An 18,095-nucleotide genomic window follows, 5' to 3' on the forward strand; every position below is an offset into this window, starting at 1 on the left:
TGTGTGTGTGTGTGTGTGTGTGTGTGTCACCACACACATACATATGTATACCCTCCACACACACACTTTTTATGAGTGAACATTGGCTATGATTCTCAACCTTTTCTCTTAGAGATATTTGAGTTTTGAAATTAACATAGCTCCTTTGTCGTGTTTGCGACCAGCCTCATCAGAGATGGCAGCAAAGCATCAGCAATAGTACTTAATTGTACATTCAGAGCCAAGAGGACTTTATGTTTTGGTTTATGGATTCTCAAATTTGGGCTGTCCTTAAATCTCCCTGACATTGAGCACATTTTTCTCAGAGGCTTTCACTAATTAGTTTTACATTGCCATTCACAAGATCTTATTGCATAGCGAGTCGAGAAATTGCATTTTGTGCACAGTTCTGTCTTTGACTTATATTTTAATCTCAGACAAGATACTTAACCTGGTTAAGTTTTGCACTTTGCTTTTTGTTCTTTGCAGAGATGAAAAGATGTGTATCTTGCTTTAGATACAAGAGCTGTTCATTCAAAGATGCACATGCATAGATTTTGATATACAAATAATTTTAGATGAACTAAGATATGCATGATTTAAGAGAACTCTTGGGTTGAATCATTCTGTACAATGAAGAATTACTTTATGACATGAACCATTACTTTTTTAGCAATTTGTTTTAGCTTGTATTTTTTTTTTTCGGCTTTTCTTAAAAGTGGAACCCATTATATTTTTTAGTAACCTCATTCATGTGAGACTGAGGGACTTCCTATTAATGTTTAAACTCTTGGGCATTGTACAAATATTATCATTAATCATATCTAGTTTTCTCCTAGGTCTTATATAACCTGTTAGGGTCAGAGAGACTAGTATAAAATAAGTTTGAGTTTCTGTGGAAAAAACCTGAAAGAAATCAAAATAAGAAAACTGTTAAGTCCTGTAAATATTTTAAAGTATTTGACAGCATATCATTAAGGTCTTCTTTACTCATTTTAAAGTTTAACTGTGTTGGTGTTTATTGAAAATGATTTCTTAATTCATTTGAAATGTATTTATTTGGATTACTGCCTACTCAGAAACCCCACTATCAAGTGCTCCAATTTTGGCAGGAACACTTAGGAATGCTGTGCCATCTTTGAGAAAAGAAAGCTTTGCCCCCTTTCTGTGTGGGGCTTCTGACTTATGCCATTCTGCTTAGAGTCACTCAGTCTGCCTGTTTGGGATGAAGGCATGTGATAGCACCCTGGGATCTTGCTGGAGGAACCTGCAAATACAATGATCTTTAAAACCCTAGTTAGTGAGAGAGGGAAAAACAAGACCTTTATGACTGAGGTTAGGTGACTTTTACATCATGACTTGTTCTCATTACCCTGCTAATTAAGTCCACCTGTTTGCTGACACAACCACTTCTAAATGAGATTGCAGAAGGTTTTCATAACCTGTTCCTTTTGCTAAGAAAGTATAACTCCTTCTCCGTGGAGCCAGACTCCTGAGTCTCTAAATACATAATTCTCCTCAGTATGTAATTTAAAAGCTGTGCATTTGAATTGTCTGAAAACTTTGTTCTAAACAAGTGAAACACAGATTGAGTGTAGTAGTCCATCTTACCTATTTTATTTTACATATTTTTGACAGTTCCAGGGGCCTGATATTCAAAATTACAACATCCTTTTAGAGTTAGTCACTTCGTTGAAGAAGCAGAAGTTTAGCCCTATGTCCACATTGTATATGATACCAGCATTGTTTATTTCTGAGGAGCTAATGCCCTTTTAAGTTGTCTTTACATTTGAGCATTCCACCTTTTACAGAAAGCTTAATTAGAGTCTTTATATTATTACAGTAGAGCAGGCAGTGAGCAGCTGTTATTTTTGATAGACTCTGTCTCTTTTGGTAATTAATATCTCTCAGGGAATCTTGACAGATTTTGAAGTTTATGCACTATAATCTTTTTTCCAATAAAGTGGTAAGATTGTGTGTGTATATATCCAATCTTCAAAAATTATGGTTTATTAAAATATGTTTAATACTAGAAATGCATTTAATCCTTCTTTGATGATTGAGGAGATACCTCAGTGTCTGACAGGTAGTTTATTTGCCCATCATCAACCACTCATTGTATTTGAGAAGCACAGAAGTACCAGTTAGATGTACAGTGTGTATAGTGTAAATAACAGTGGAATTGTGTTCTGAAATAAATTTCTTCTCCAGATTTATTATCCTTCTTTGAAATATAGTTACTGCTCTTTTGTTAAATTAAGAGATAGGGGTCTAGACCAGAGGTTAGCAAACTTTTCTATAAAAGACTAAATAGTAAATATTAGGCATTGTGGGCCATGCAGTCTCTGTTGAAACTACTCAGCTTTGCCATTTTAGCACATAAACAAACATAGACAATACAAGGAAGAATGAGTGTGGCTGTGTTCCAATAAAAATGTATTAACAAAACCAGGCAGCTGGCTGAGTTTGGCCCATGAGCTATATAGAATGCTGACCCCTGAACTGTGACAATGAGGGGCCCCCATCTTTCATCTCCTTATTTGTAGTAGCCTGTAAAGTGCCTGGAGCTTGGTGAATAAATATTTGTTGAATAATGGTGAATGAATAGATGCTGCTTGAAGAATGTATTAAAGAAAGGCATATCCTTGTTGAGAATGTATTTTCTATTTCTGCTTCCAGTTTTTTGTCATCTCTAATCATCCCTTTGACCTCAGAACTAACATTGTCAGGTTTTTGTTTTCTGTCAAAATAAATATACTTTAAAACCAAAAGCCAGGTGGATCAGGTGATGAATGGATAAACAAATGGATATACCCACACAGAGGAATACTACTCAGCAGTAAACAGGGATGAACTTCTGATACATGTGACAACAGGGATGCCTCTCAGACACATTATGCTAAGTGAAAGAGGTCAGACACAGAAGATGACACACCAGATGACATTCTAGAAAAGGCAGAACTATAGCAACATAAAGTAGATTGGTCAGTGCAAGGAGCCAAGAGGGAAGGGATTGACTACAAAGGGTACCCTTTTGGGCTGCTAGAAAGGGAGAACTTTTTGGGGTGTTAAAATATTTTATATCTTGATTGTGGTGGTTAATTACGTGGTATAAAGGATACATGTATAAGTTGTATAAATTTGTCAAAACTCATCAAATTATATACTGAAAATTGGTGAATTCTGTATGTAAATTATGTGTCAGTAAAGCTTTAAAAAGAAACAAGCTGGATCGATATGGCTACCACTGTATTATCATACCCTAAACTTTAGGGAAGATAGGTGTGTTTTTTTTTAATTTTTAAAAAATATTTTATTTATTTTTAGGGAGATGGGAAGATAGGGAGAAAGAGAGGTAGAGAAACATCAACGTGTGGTTGCCTCTCTCATGCCCTGAACTGGAGACACGGCCCACAACCCAGGCATGTGCCCCGACTGGGAATCGAACCTTTTGGTTCACAAAGCGGCACTCAACCCACTGAGCCACACCAGCCAAGGCAGGTGTTTGTTTTTTCAACAGTGAAAATACAAAATGAAAATTAATGAGATTTACATTTTTTTAATTACAGAGACACAGCTAAGTTCCCCTGAAACTTTTGACCTTGAAAGAGAAGTCTCTCCAGGTAGCAGAGAGTCCCTGGATGAAGTAAGAATAATAATGGCAGATAAGGAGGTGAATATTCTCTCTAATTTTTCTCAGTGTTTTCTTTATATTGGTAGTCCTCTGTCTGATGTCACATTGACCTTGACTGAAAAGGTTTAGATGATGGGGTTGTAGCTTTTGGGACACTTATCTTGAAGAGGTTTCTTACAGTTAAGTTCAGCATTGTTTCTAAAATTAACATAGTTTTTTGTGAGTACTTTAATATGCTTTATTATTTCTGTTACAGATGGGGAATTTGAGGCTGAAGGTGTTTAAGTAATTCAAGTTCAAACTGCTAATAATGGTAGAGTTAGAATTTAAACATAGATTTGCCTCTAAATCTGGGATATTTTCCATTATATACTGATAAGTAATAGAGATGAACAGTTTTGAAAATAGTCACTATATTTACAAGATCTGTTCAGAAGGTATCCAGCCATGTAATATGAATAAATAGACATTTATTGAAGAAGATACAAGAAACACTTTACACAGGACAATGACACCACATTCCCCTTCAAAGTAGGCATCTTGGGACCTCACACAGTTCTTCCAATCGCCATCAGCTGCCCTGTTGTATTTTCCTGAATCTCATCGATGGTCTGATCTCTTTCCTTTCACAGGTGATTTTTAGTTTTTAGAAAAGCCAGAAGTTGCAGGGTTCTAAGTCTGGGCTGTAGGGGGGCTGAGTCATCTGGATGACTTGATGTTTTGCTGAAAAACTCTGCATGAGCTGTGATGCATGAGCAGGCATGTTGTCATGATAAAGCTGCCAATCACCAGTTGCCCATATAGCTGCCACCTTCTGAATCACCCAGTAGTTTCCACAGGGAAACATTTAAACTTGATGCAAAATTTGATGCAGATTCAATGCTCTACTTACTTAGTCATTTTGAATGCGACAGCCGCACAGTACACGTGCTCACTCAATGCTTTCTACTGCCCTCACTGACTCGAAAGGTGATGTCTTCATTGTTCACACATGTGCATTCCAATCCACTCTCCTTGGATGCCAGGTTACATTGACATCGCACAAACTGTTCTTGTTATATTAACAATGGTTGGACTTTTTCCAGACAGGCCTAACATATTATGAGATAACTAACTTTCAGCCCTAATTCTAGGTGTGATCAGAAATGCAAAGTTAGAACAGCAGTGTGATAAAATAAGCAAGTCTCTATTTGTAGTATGACCTTACCTAACTTCACATATCTGGCTTTAATTGTAAACCTGATTGATACAGGTTTATACTTTTTAAAAAAATTTAAGTCACTTTAATTTTCCAGTTACAGTTGATGTACAGTATTATATTAGTTTCAGGTGTACACCCAAATGATTAGACATTTATATAATTTACTATGTGAGTCAGGGTTTCATACATAACAGAGCAGCTCCTTCACTGCCGTCTATTGAAAGTTAGCCCTTGACATGGGTTTGTAAAAAAGAAAAAAGAAAAGGAAAAAAAAAAAACTTACTTAGTGATCATTCTGATAAGTCTAGTACCCACCTGACACCATACATAGCTTAGAGCAGGGGTGTGAAACTCATTTTCCCCTGTGGCCACATCAGCCTTGAGGTTGCCTTCAAAGGGCAGAATGTGATTTTAGGACTGTGTAAATGTAACTACTCCTTAACAGTTAAGCGAGAGAGCTCGTAGGCGGGGTCAAAACAAGGTGCTGGCCAGAATTGTCCTGCGGGCCTTGTGTTTGCCACCTGTGATTTAGAATACTATTGACTGTATTCCCTGTGCTGCACTTTATGTCCCCATGACTATTCTGTAAGTATCAATTTGTACTTCTTAATCACTTCACCTTTTTCATCCATCCCTCCAACCCTCTTCCCCATCTGGCAACCATCAAAATATTCTCTCTATGAGTCTGTCTCTGTTCTGCTTGGTCATTTATTTTGTCTTGTTTTTTAGATTCATTTGTTGATATATATGTATTTATTGCCATTTTATTGTTCATATTTTAAATCTTTTTCTTCTTAAAGAAAACCTGTTAACATTTCATGTAATACTGGTTTGGTAGTAATGAACTTCTTTGGCTTTTTCTTGTCTGGGAAATACTTTATCTGCCCTTCCATTTTAAATGGTAGCTTTGCTGGGTAGAGTAATCTTGGTTGTAGGTCCTTGCTTTTCATCACTGAATATTTCTTGCCAGTCCTTCTCTAGTGTGCAAAGTTTCTTTTGAGAAATCAGCTGACAGGTTATGGGAGCTCCCTGGTAGGTAGGTAACCGTCTTTCTCTTGCTGCTTCTAAGATTTTCTCTTTGTCTTTAACCTTCAGCATTTTAATTGTGATATATCCTGGTGTGGGCCTCTTTGGGTTCATCATGTTTGGGACTCTGGGCTTCCTGGACTTTATGTCTACTTCCTTCACCAGGTTAGGTAGGGAAGTCTTCTGTCATTTTTTCAAATAGGTTTTCAATTCCTTGTGCTCTCCTTCTGACACCCCCATGATGTGAATGTTGGAATGCTTAAAGTTGTCCCAGAGGCTCCTTACACTATCCTTACTTTTTTTGGATTTTTTTTCTTTCTGATTGGGTGTGTTTTGTTTCCTGATATTCCAAATCACTGATTTGATTCTCAGCTCCATCTACTCAGCTAATGTTGATTTCCTGGAAATTAGTCTTCATTTCAGTTACTGTTTTCTTCATTTCCAATTGATTCTTGTTTATGGTTTCCATGTCCTTTTTTATGCTGTTGAAGTTATCTCAAGTTCACCTACTCTTCCCCTCAGTTCATTGAGCATGTTTATAGCTGGTGTTTTGAACTCTGCATCGGGAGATTGCTTGTCTCTTGTTTTATTTGCTCTTTTTCTGGTGTTTTGTTATTTTCTTTTCATTTTAGACATGTTTGTCTCATTTTAGCAGCCTCCCTACATTTGTTTCTATGTATTAGGTTGAGTTGCTTTGCCTCCCAGGCTGGGCAGAGTGGTCCGATTTAGTAGGTGTCCCATAGAGTCCAGTGACAGTGGCACAGCCTTCCCTGATCTCCAAAGCTGGGCACTCCAATTGCAAGCTCCCTTCCCCCTACCCACATGTAAGCTGTGTACATCTTCCTGTTGTAGTTGAGCCTTGATTGAAGGTGGCATGCCAGTGGGAGGGATTTACTCCCAGGCTAGTCCCCTGCAAGGACAGGCTGCAACCACTGTGGAGGATCAGCTGTGCAGGGACCTGCCCCACAAAGCAGGACTTACTTCTGCAGGGCTATGGTGCCCACTGAATCTGCCCCCGAGTGTGTCGCTGTGGAGGTTGTTGGGCAGTGTTTTGATGTGGTCTGATGCTGTCTACCTGGTGCGTTGGCTCTGGGGCCTCCAGGGAGGTGTAGCCAAGGTCAGCCATTCCCTGTAGTCTGCCCATGGCCACCCAGCTTGAGCTACAAAGCATCTGTAGTGGCCTTCTACTTGTGCTGGGCTTGGAGGTGCCCAGGAGAGTCTAAGCTGCCAATCATGGTCGGCTGCTGCTAGTGCTAGGCCTGGGACCACTTAGTGAGAGGTACAGGACTCTCTGAGGCCAGATTCTGCTTGTTTGAGAGATTTTAGGAAAGTCTGAAGTGTGAGCCAAGACAGCCAGCCCATTTGTATGTAAAAGACACTGGAAAACAGCTTGGGTGGGCCCACAAGTTGGGTGGCAGGGTCTCAGGGAATCATCAGGGTGGGACAAACAGTGATAGCCAGATTCATGGGGACCCAGATATGGTGCCCACCTGCCAGGTCTGTGGTGAGGATTCTCAGAAAAGAAATAATGGCCTGTATAAACACTTCTGTCTGGAAAAAAGTTGTCCCTCAGCTCTTGCCCTGATGCCTGACATTTCAGTTTTTCTCCACATGTCCTTGTGCTTTCTGAGCTGCTATCTCAGCGCTGGAGCTCAGAGGGAGTGAGTCAAAATAAATCTTTGTGCCAGCCCTTTAAGAGGAACCCTCTGTCTCACTCAGCTTCAATTCCCACTGATTTTTACAGCCAGAAGTTTTGGGGAATTTTCTTCCCAGCACTGAAACCTTGGGCTTGGGGGCCTGTTGTGGGTCTGGGACCCCTTGCTCCTCAAGTGAGATATCCACAGCTGAGATATCCCTCCTGATTTTTATCTGCCACATGTGGGTGTGGGAGCAGCCTGTTCTGCATCTCCACCCTTCCTACCTGTCTTGATGTGGCTTCTGTTTTCTTTCTTTTTTTTTTTTTTTTTTAAGTAGACAGTGGAAGGGAGGGAGAAAGAGAGGGAGAGAAACATCAGTGTGTGGTTGCTTCTTGTGAACCCTCTACTGGGGACCTGGCCCGTAACCCAGGCATGTGCCCTAACTGGGAATCAAACCAGTGACCCTGTGGTTTCCGTGCCGGTCCTCAATCCATTGAGCTACACCAGCCATGGCGATGGGGCTTCTTTTTTAAATTGCTAGTTGTAGGACTTCTGTTCAGCTAGATTTCAGTCAATTTTGAATGATGCTTATTCTTTAATTTAGTTGTAATTTTGATGTATTGTGGGCAGAGGTAAGTACCATGTTTTCCTATGCTACCATCTTGATCAGAAGCCCAAATTCATGCTTCTGATGAAGATTCTCAATGTTTATTTTTCATATTTGAGTCTGATAAAACATTTAATTATAAGACAATAATTTTTTTAAAACAATTTTATTTATTTATTTTTAGAGAGAGAGGAGGGAGAGAAACATCTACTGGTTGCCTCTTGTGTGTCCCCAGTTCGGGACCTGGCCCACAACCCAGGCATGTACCTTGACTGGGAATTGAACCAGCAACCTTTTGGTTTACAAGCTGACATTCAATCCACTGAGCCACACCATCCAGGGCAAGAATTTTTTTTTTAAAAGAACTTTAAGTCTTTAAAATCTGTTATTGTGAAGGCAGCCTGAGAATTAAACTAGTATTTCTGTGGAAATAAAGGTTTTGGTTACATTTGTTTATACTATCTTGTTCTGAGGACCTTAAAAGGGATTCATCCTCTTATTCCTTTTTATATTGTAAGTTTTTTTAAAAACAGTTTTTGCAGTTGAAGTTAGATCCCCTCCCTGTTTTCTGCACTGCAGATAACCGGGTAGAAATGCTGCTTTCATGAATCATGCACATTGCTTAGTTCCCTGGAACCTGATCTGTCACAGCTGACAGACCCAGATTCCCTGATGCCAGTGGTGATAGAAAAGATGATGACACTCCCTGCAGCACAGAGCAACTGAGGACAGATCCTGAGAGATAATGTCAGAATGGCCTCAGGTCCTTTTCCTAATGAGGGACCAGAACCTTCTAAATAGAGAGAGGGGGAACAGAGTGTTATTGACACAGTCATTTTAATGTGTAGAAGAAGCTCTGCAAGCCTTTGGTTACTCAAGCCTGATTTTTACCCATGCATGCCTGCAAAGGAGACTGTTCTTTGTTTGGGGTAAAGAGCATGAACACTGTTTAGAATTTATAGTATGTACATCTGCATCACTGCACATCAAATGGATGGAATTGTATGGTCTTTCTCACATTGAATGTCCTCCTTTTGAATTGCTGTTTGCTGATATCTGTGGATGTTTGTAGTCTTAGAAGTTTTCATTAAAAGAAACTGGAGATAGTGTAGTGTTTAAGTTGTTGAGTAATCACTTCCTAGTTATGTAAGTCACTTATTAGAAAGATAGAATCTGTACATTTATGTACACAAAGATAGTATAATGGGTATGTACTCTTGCCCTTGGAATCTCTGTATAGGATCGTTTTTCCTGGGTTTTCTTGTTTATTGGTAAGTTGTATGGTATAGTGCAAGTGTAGCTTGAGCATTGAAATTAGAAGACAGGGCTTTGAATACCAGTCTTACCACTTAACTCCGTGACCTTGCACAAGTTATTATTTTTTTTTTTCATCTTCACCTGAGGGCATTTTTTTTCACTGCTTTTAGAGACAGAGAGAAACATTGACTAGTTGCTTCTGATATATGCCCAGATCAGGGATTGAACCTGCAACCCAGGCATATCCCTTGACCAGGAATCAAACCCATAACCTTCTGGTTACAGGATAATGCTTCACCAATCTGAGCCACACTGTCCAGGGCTGCACAAATTATTTAATTAATCATTTTAGTCATTAGCAGATATTTATAATTAGTATACTGGATCTAGTCATTGTTTTGGACTCATGAGACATACAATTAAATAAGAAAAAAAACAGTCCATGTTTTCAAAGAGCCCTGCTAAGGGAGGAGACAGATATATAAACAGAAAATTATAATTTTCATGTGGTCTGAGAAATACAGTGATAGAGAGAGGCTTAGGTCATTAGGGGAGCACCAAATAGGAATGCCTTTCCGAACTTCAGTTTCTCATATGTAAAATGGAGATATCCACTGGGTTTTTCTGAAGATTAAATTAGGTGAAGACTATAGTAGGGATTTGGCAGAAGTATGCATGTGGAACTAGTTATTATTTTACTGCTTTGTAATGTATTTGTGGTTGTTCAGTGATATTACCTTACTAATGGCAGCAAATTGCTCGACAGCATTTGAGTATTTGGAGTACCTGTGGGCAGAACTATAATCCCTCTTGATTTGATTTCCTGCAGTGGTCAGGTTCCTTTGGAAATAATGTTTTCTGAATATCTTACCCTTAGGAGAGCTTCCCTTGATGGAATCTCAGATGATCAGTTTTCAGAAGAGTTAATGGATGTTATTCAGAATCAAATAGTTGGTTTAGTCCATTGCTTTTAAATAAATTGTGTTAAGGGACCTGTGGTCAAAGGGAAAATAGCTAAACAGACAGCTTTTTCAGTCACACAGCACACGGGTGGGGGAGGGGGGAGTGGTTTGTAGGGTGCACTTTTGTTCCGTTGCTTGAGGTGAAGTTTCTTTTGAGACCAGAAGGTAAGAGACATTTAAGAGGTCAAGATTTGGTGTCCAACTGCCTTTCTTGAGAAATGGCTGTATAGTATTTTAAAAGAAGTATAAGCCGCTCTGCAGAGACTTAATCCCTGAGTGCATGGTCCTAATAAAAGTTGCTTTGCTTGTATTTTTTTTCCTTCAGGTTCCTCGATTATAGTTAATATTTAAATAGACCATTTAATGGTGTTGGGAAAACATTTTATTTTAATATAAAAATGTTTGGAAACCTGAGTTGCCTATGAGTGTGTTTGGAAGTGCTTTTTGTCTTTATAATAAGATGATAATAGACTGCTCTCTTGAATATGTTAATAGTTGAAGGTACATTTTCTGTATTTTATAGAGCTAGGCTTGAGTACTGTGACATTCATGTTATATAGTATTTCTGCATTTAGTGAACTTCAGAAGGCCAAGACACTAACTTTCAGTAACTCAAGACCACTTCCAAATTATCGGGCATATTTGATGTTTTTCCCCCCTCTGCTCAAATGGCCTTGCATGCACAAGATGACTTTTCATTGTAAAATTTATGAACAGAGGAACCTGGATATGTAAGAAGCTCATTAACTAAACTTGGAATAAATAACACCTAGAACTTCTAGACCCCACCTCCTAGAGAAGAATAGAACCATATAGTCTCCCAATACCTGGCAGAGCCAGCTACCAGAAATAAAGTGGGAGGAGATACCTTTTGCTTTTACCACACCATGGTGGAGTGGAAATGCTGAAGGGTTGATGCCATACAGGACTTAAGTCTAGATTGCCTGCTTACTGACTTTGTGATCAGTAGGTTACTTGGCCTTTCCAAGCCTCAGTTTCCTTTTCTGTAATACTGGAGCTAGTGATACCTTTACTAGTTGGGTTGTTGTGATGGATATGGAACTTGCTTGGCCAGGCCCGGCATAGTACAGGAACTCACCACTGTTAGTCCCTTTCTCATCTTTCTTTTTTTCTCATTCAGAGTATGTCTCTTTAAGTACAAGACATGTGTGTTGAAAACAGCATTTTCTGGCAGTTGTAGAAACTGTGTGACTTGATATTTTGATGGCCTATTTTCCTCTCTGCTCGGTCACATTCACAAGCAGTAGATTTTAGGGATGTCCTAAACTTAAGAGAGAAAAAACCATCCCAAAACCCAGTTTGCTCAGAGCTCAGATTATCCACTCATTGAAGTTTTGGTCCTGTTTTCTTGTAGCAGAAGATGGTTTATTTTTTCCCTGTAGTAAGGCATAATGACAGTCCAGGTGCTCCTTGCTCTGAAATGGAAGCAGTGATTGTGCAGGACAGTTTCACATTGATTGGATAGGACACGCCGTCCTTTGAAGCGAGTGTTAGGCAGTAGTGCTGCAGTGCTCACACATACTGTTGAATTAATCACTGCAGAGTTCTGTTTTGACCTGTAAAGGTAAAATAAAACTGCCTCTGAGAGATACCGGCAACTGTTGGAAAAATGATGACTGTAGAACAATGGGAGGAAAAGGAGAGATAAGGTATAAGAATGGCTTTGGCAGAACTGTCTTAATGACTTTTCTTTGGACTTCTTGAATATTTGGGTCTTAGTTGTATTTCTTCTTTCAATTGGAAAGTCATAAGTAGAACACAAGAGATGGTATGTCTCACTGGTGTAAGCTGAGACCTAGATTCTTAAATTTTAGTCGTCCTGCTTTTGCTTAGAGCTCTTTTGTTTTCTAACTCCTTATATATGTCTCAAGTCAAGTACAATGTCACAGTCCTTTCATGAGGTTGGAAAAGTGTCTTTAAGATGATGTTGCTCCATAGACTGTAGAAACACTGCAGGCACAGCGTACTGACACAGTGAGAACAGTGACTTGCCGTGGTTTAGAGAGGAATGTCCTCAGTGTTTGGAGCTTTGCTACTTCCTTGTCCTGTAACTTTGGGCAGGTTGCTTTACTGTTTTGGACAATGCTTTTCTTATGTGTAAAAGGGGTGTGTTAATACCTTTGTTAGATTACTACCAGGATCAAATGAATATTACATTCAGAGTACTTAGCAGATAGTGGGCAGGCACCGAGTAAGTATTAACTGTGTCATTGTATCTCTCAATCCTCAGTCCTGAATTTGCAAACTGACTAGAGTTGTCTGTTTAATAGTAAATGAAGTATGGATAGAGTTTCTTGTAGTTCTTTGGGGGGAAATAATTTTATGAAGTAAAGCTGTTAACAATTGCTGTTTGTCATGTTCTTCAGGTTGGTAACAGGGAAGATGCTGAGAAGGAAATACCTATTGCTACCTTCTCATCTAGTACCAAGGTATCCTGCCCACTATGTGACCAAGGCTTCCCACCCACGAAGATTGAGCGACATGCCATGTACTGCAATGGGCTGGTGGGGCAAGATATAGGTAAGGACTAACTGTGTGATGGTTTTGTAATTCTGGACAATACAGTACAGGAAAAAGAGACAATTCTTCAAAGTTACAAGGGGGTTTTTTGTTTGTTTTTTATCTAGTTAATTCTTTATTACTTTTCATGTTCTTGATTACTTTGGCAGGTATGTCAATGTCATTGTGTAGCACATACCTGAGGAGAAGGGGAAGGGAAAAATCTTTTATCTTTTAATGTTGCATCTTCTTCTTTGCCATAGTTAGGCTGAAATTCATGACAGTGCCATGGAATTTGCATTTCAATTTACATGTTTAAATATTGAAACTTGTATGGAACTTGAGGAACTAAGTTCTAGAGTTGCCCATTTTCAGTTCAGAATAACTCCCTTGTTCTCAGCGGATTGAGTGCTGGCCTGCAAACCAAAGACTCGTTGGTTTGATTCCCAGTCAGGGCACATGCCTGGGTTGTGGACCAGGTCCCCAATAGGGGGCGTGTGAGAGTCAGCTGCACATTGATGTTTCTCTCCCTCTCTTTCTCCTTCCCTTCTCCTCTCTCTAAAAATAAATGAAAAATCTTTAAAAAAAGTACCTTGTAGGTTTCTGTGTGTATGTGTGTAAGTAAATTCTACCTGAAGACAGCAGTTGACAGACATTTCTAATCCCCATTTCGTGTCCTATGTGTTTTTGCTGCGTCATCCTGAAGCTGTTTCTTGTCTCTTAAAAAAAGAGTGCACCAAAACCCTAGTGTGAGATATTGGTCCTTGAAGTTCCACCACAATCTTGCTTTTCTGTTTGTGACTTTAAATTCTACATATGATACTATCAGTACAGTTTTCTGTGGTCCAACACGCTGAATGTAACCATACTTTAGATGATTGGTGGTGTTGCAATGTTTTTCTCACTGCTACTTGATTCCCATAAGTTAGAGGTATTTAATCTGAAATTGTGAGCTAGTTTAGAAGTTAAGATTTCTGGGAAAGAAAGATATGTTATTTAATTTTCCTGAAGCAATACACTTCTTATTTCTTAAATAAGGAAAATACCAAAACTTATAATTTAAATAAATTTGTTGATTTTTTTCCCGATTGAAAAGTAGTACATGTCCACTGTAGTAATCATAATCATAATCGTAATTGTGATAGTAATAATAGTAATAATGGCTTACATTTATTTATACTTAAAGTGAGTCAGGTGCTATTTACATGAGTGGGACCATGCCATGTATATATTATTGTGTAACTTGTCTTTTTTTATATAGCAGTGAATTTAGATCTTTCCATGTGCAAGTAACTTTTACATAGTTGAGGTCTATGTGTAAAGTTTTTTATTTTGCTTTCTCTACTAATAGCATAAAATTTCCTTCATGAGTAACTAAAAGTTAGATATAAAAATATTTTTAATGCCTACATAATACTTTGTGATTTGAATTGCCTCCATTTACTTAACTGTTGTGTATTTGGAATGCTTCAAATTGCCATGTACATGGCACTGAGCCTCTTATGCCTTAAGTTGTTGCTATACTTTGGGATTATTTCCCAAGGATACATTCCTAATTTGGGTGCTAGTAAAAAAGATGGGCTCTGGAGTCCAACCATGTGAGATTGAGTCCCACCTCTGTCACTTACTAGAGTGTTACCTGTGCTAGTTTCCAAGCTTCCCTTTCTTCATCTGTCTGGTAATAGTAATGACCTTACTTGGTTTTTGTGAGGTTAAATGAGATATTTTAAGGAAAATGCTTAGCACAGTACCTACCACATAGTAAGTACTTAAGAACTTTTAGCTGTTGTTACTACTCCCAGCAGTGGAATTACTAGGTCAAAGACTTTGTCGTCATTTTTAAGGATCTTTATTAATAGGATTGTAGTCTTTTAAATACAGTGAAAGGTGAAGACCTAAAACTGGTCATCAGCTTTTTTTAAATTCTCACTTGAGGATATGTTTATTGATTTTTAGAGAGAGAGAAAGGGGGAGAGTTGAATCCACAACCTAGATACATGCCCTGCGTGGGAATTGAACCTGCACCTTTTGGTGTATGAGACGATGCTCCAGTTAACTGAGCTGCCTGGCCAGGGCCATCAACATCTTTTACTAGAAGAGCACTGAAGGCCTAGGATTTTAGATGCACTTTTAATTTAACATAGTTCTTTAGTCTCATTTTTAGCAGAGAGTTCCAGTGACTGAAAGAATTCTGGGGTTGGGCATTTGGTGACCAGAAAAGGAAGAGACTGTCTTGTGTATCTCACTGAACATGCTTACCCAAGTGGTATTACTTGTCTGAGTCAACAGCCTACTCAGCATTGAGGTCCAGAAATAAATGAGTTTGAGAAGTTGCATGCCCCTTGAGCTCTAGGAATAGATGACCTTCTTCTGGTCAGAGTTATTAGATAAGGAGTAGTACAGAGCAGCTCCTACTTACACCTTCCAGACTGAACTTGGACAGTTTATGCTCAAACAGGAAGCTATAGTATTTACTGTGATCAGACATCTTTAAGCTATGTATTTGCTTTCTAAAATTTATTTATTTAAAAAATTATATTTTATTGATTATGCTATTACAGTTGTCCTAATTTTCCCCCTTTATAACCCTTCACCCAGCTCATACCACTCCCTCAGGCAATCCCCCCACCATTGTTCATATCCGTGGGTCACATGTATAAGTTCTTTGGCTACTCCATTTCCTATAGTATACTTTACATCTCATGGCTTAATCTCCTCACATGGGTTAATCTCCTCACATCTTCTCACATCTTCACCCATTCCCCCCCATACCTCCCTCCCATCTGGAAATCATTAAAATGCTCTCTGTATCCATGATTCTGGCTCTGTTCTTCTTGTTTGCTAAGTTCGCTTTTTAGATTCAATTGTTGATAGATATGTATTTTTTCCCATTTTATTTATTGTTCACAGTTTTGACGTTCTTTTTCTTTTTCTTTTTTTAAATATATTTTATTGATTATGCTATTACAGTTGTCCCATTTTTCTCCCCTTCACTCCCCTCAACCCTGTACACCCTCTCCCACCCATATCCCCCCCTTTAGTCATGTCCATGTGTCATACTTATACTTTCTTTAGCTTCTACATTTCCCATACTATTCTTACCCTCCCCCTATTTATTTTCAACCTACATTCTATGCTACTTATTCTCTGTACCTTTACCCCTCTCTCCTCCTCCCACTCCCCTGTTGCTAACCCTCCATGTGATCTCCATTTCTGTGGTTTTGCTCCTGTTCTAGTTGTTTAGTTTGCGTTTGTTTTAGGTGTGGTTGTTAATAACTGTGAGTTTGATGTCATTTTTTACTGTTGATATTTTTTATCTTCTTTTTCTTAGATAAGTCCCTTTAACATTTCATAAAATAAGGGCTTGGTGATGATGAACTCCATTAACTTGACCTTATCTGAGAAGCACTTTATCCTTCCATTCTAAATGAGAGCTTTGCTGGATAGAGCAATCTGGGATGTAGGTCCTTGCCTTTCATGACTTGGAATATTTCTTTCCAGCCCCTTCTTGCCTGCAAGGTCTCTTTTGAGAAATCAGCTGACAGTCTGATGGGAACTCCTTTGTAGGTGACTGTCCCCTTATCTCTTGTTGCTTCTAAGATTCTCTCCTTCATTTTTACCTTGGCTAATGTAATTATGATGTGTCTTGGTGTGTTTCTTCTTGGGTCCAACTTCTTTGGGGCCCTCTGAGCTTCCTCGATTTCTTAGAAGTCTATTTCCTTTGCCAGATTGGGGAAGTTCTTTATTATTTGTTCAAATATGTGCTCAATCTGTTGCTTTTCCTCTTCCCCTTCTGGTACCCCTATAATTCAGATGTTGGAACGTTTAAAGATGTCCTGGAGGTTCCTAAGCTTCTCCGTGTTTTTTTTGAATTCTTATTTCTTCATTCTTTTCTGATTGGATGTTTTTTTCTTCCTTCTGGCCCACTCTATTGTTTTGAGTCCCAGTTTCCTTCCCTTCACTATTGGCTCTCCGTGCATCTTCCTTCATCTCTTTTATGGTAACCTGCATTTTTTCATGTAATTTGTGCCCAAAATCAACCAATTCCATGAACTTCCTGATCACCAGTGTTTTGAACTGTGCATGTGATAGATTGGCTATTTCTTGGTCGCTCAAAAGGATGAGTCCTGGGGTACTGATCTGTTCTTCTGTTGGACACATGTCTCTCTCTCTCCTTTTTTAAATTTTTTTTAATTTTTTTTTTCCGGGTCTGGTTGCTCTTGTTACAGTGAGGGGCGGAGCCTTAGGTGTTCCCCTGGGCTGGGCACCCCAGTCACTAGATTGTGACGTTGTATGTGGGTGCGAGCATGGGCGGGAACAATGGCAGTAGCTTCAGTCTCCTGGGATCTCAGTCCCTTCTCTGGGATCCTGGGTTGCGCGCTCTGCCCTGGTTCACAATGCTGCCTCACTGGGTCTGCCAGCCGCCACCTGCGTACTCAGGGTCCACCGCTGCGTCCCGGAAGGCCTACGCGCTCCCGGTTGCTCCACGCGCCCAGTTCTCCCCAAACTCTGCGCTGCACGACTCGCTCCCGCTCTTCCTCTCAGCCCCTCCTATTGGTCTGGATGAACGGGTCTACTTCAACTTCTTGGCTGTCCGACTTCCATTCAGATAAATTCTCTATCAGTTCTGGGTGTTATCCTGGCTCTAAATTGTTGTTGTTCTAATCTTAGTTGTGTGTGGAGGTACGGTGCGTCCACCTATGCCTTCATCTTGTCGGAAGTCCTCTTTTTCTTAAATAAGTTCCTTTAACTGTTCATATAATAATGGTTTAGTGAGATGAACTCCTTTAGTTTTTTCTTGTCTGGGAAGCTCTTTATCTGCCATTTGATTCTAAATGATAGCTTGGCTGGGTAGAGCGATCTTGGCTGTAGGTTCTTGCTTTGCATGACTTGGAATACCATATTTTGCCATGTATAATGTTTACTTTTTGGCCAAATTTTTTAGGGAAAAATAAGGGCACACATTATACATGGGTTTTACTAATTATCTATATAAATGTTTTTAATTCTTTTATTTATGCTTATGCATTAAAACTATCACTCTAGAAAGTAATAACAATATCTGTATGCAAAATATCACTCTGGAATATGAAAATCGGTTTTGTTTCTAAATATAAATGAAAAAATTGAATTAAAAAATTAAAATGAAAGAGTTTTTTTCCCTAAAAGTTTGCCCCAAGAACATGGGTGCCCATTATACACAGGAGTGTATTATACCCATGGCAAAATACAGTATTTCTTGCTAATCCCTTCTAGCCTGCAACGTTTCTTT

The 18,095-nt window shown here is 39.0% G+C and overlaps 1 protein-coding gene across 4 annotated transcripts in view; it reads left to right on the forward strand.

Annotated features, from left to right (window-relative positions):
- UIMC1 (ubiquitin interaction motif containing 1) overlaps positions 1-18,095 on the forward strand; it is a 113,086-nt gene that overhangs the window by 53,515 nt on the left and 41,476 nt on the right. For all 4 annotated transcript variants that reach the window (XM_045827885.1, XM_045827907.1, XM_045827896.1 and 1 more), the window contains exons 9-10: positions 3,549-3,652; positions 12,691-12,844. In XM_045827885.1, the coding sequence (XP_045683841.1) occupies positions 3,549-3,652; positions 12,691-12,844 (258 nt within the window). The remainder of the gene's footprint in view (positions 1-3,548; positions 3,653-12,690; positions 12,845-18,095) is intronic.

This window comes from Phyllostomus hastatus, unplaced genomic scaffold (assembly GCF_019186645.2).
Source record: "Phyllostomus hastatus isolate PE091 unplaced genomic scaffold, TTU_PhHast_1.1 phas_contig_150, whole genome shotgun sequence".
In the NCBI taxonomy this organism is placed as follows: domain Eukaryota; kingdom Metazoa; phylum Chordata; class Mammalia; order Chiroptera; family Phyllostomidae; genus Phyllostomus; species Phyllostomus hastatus.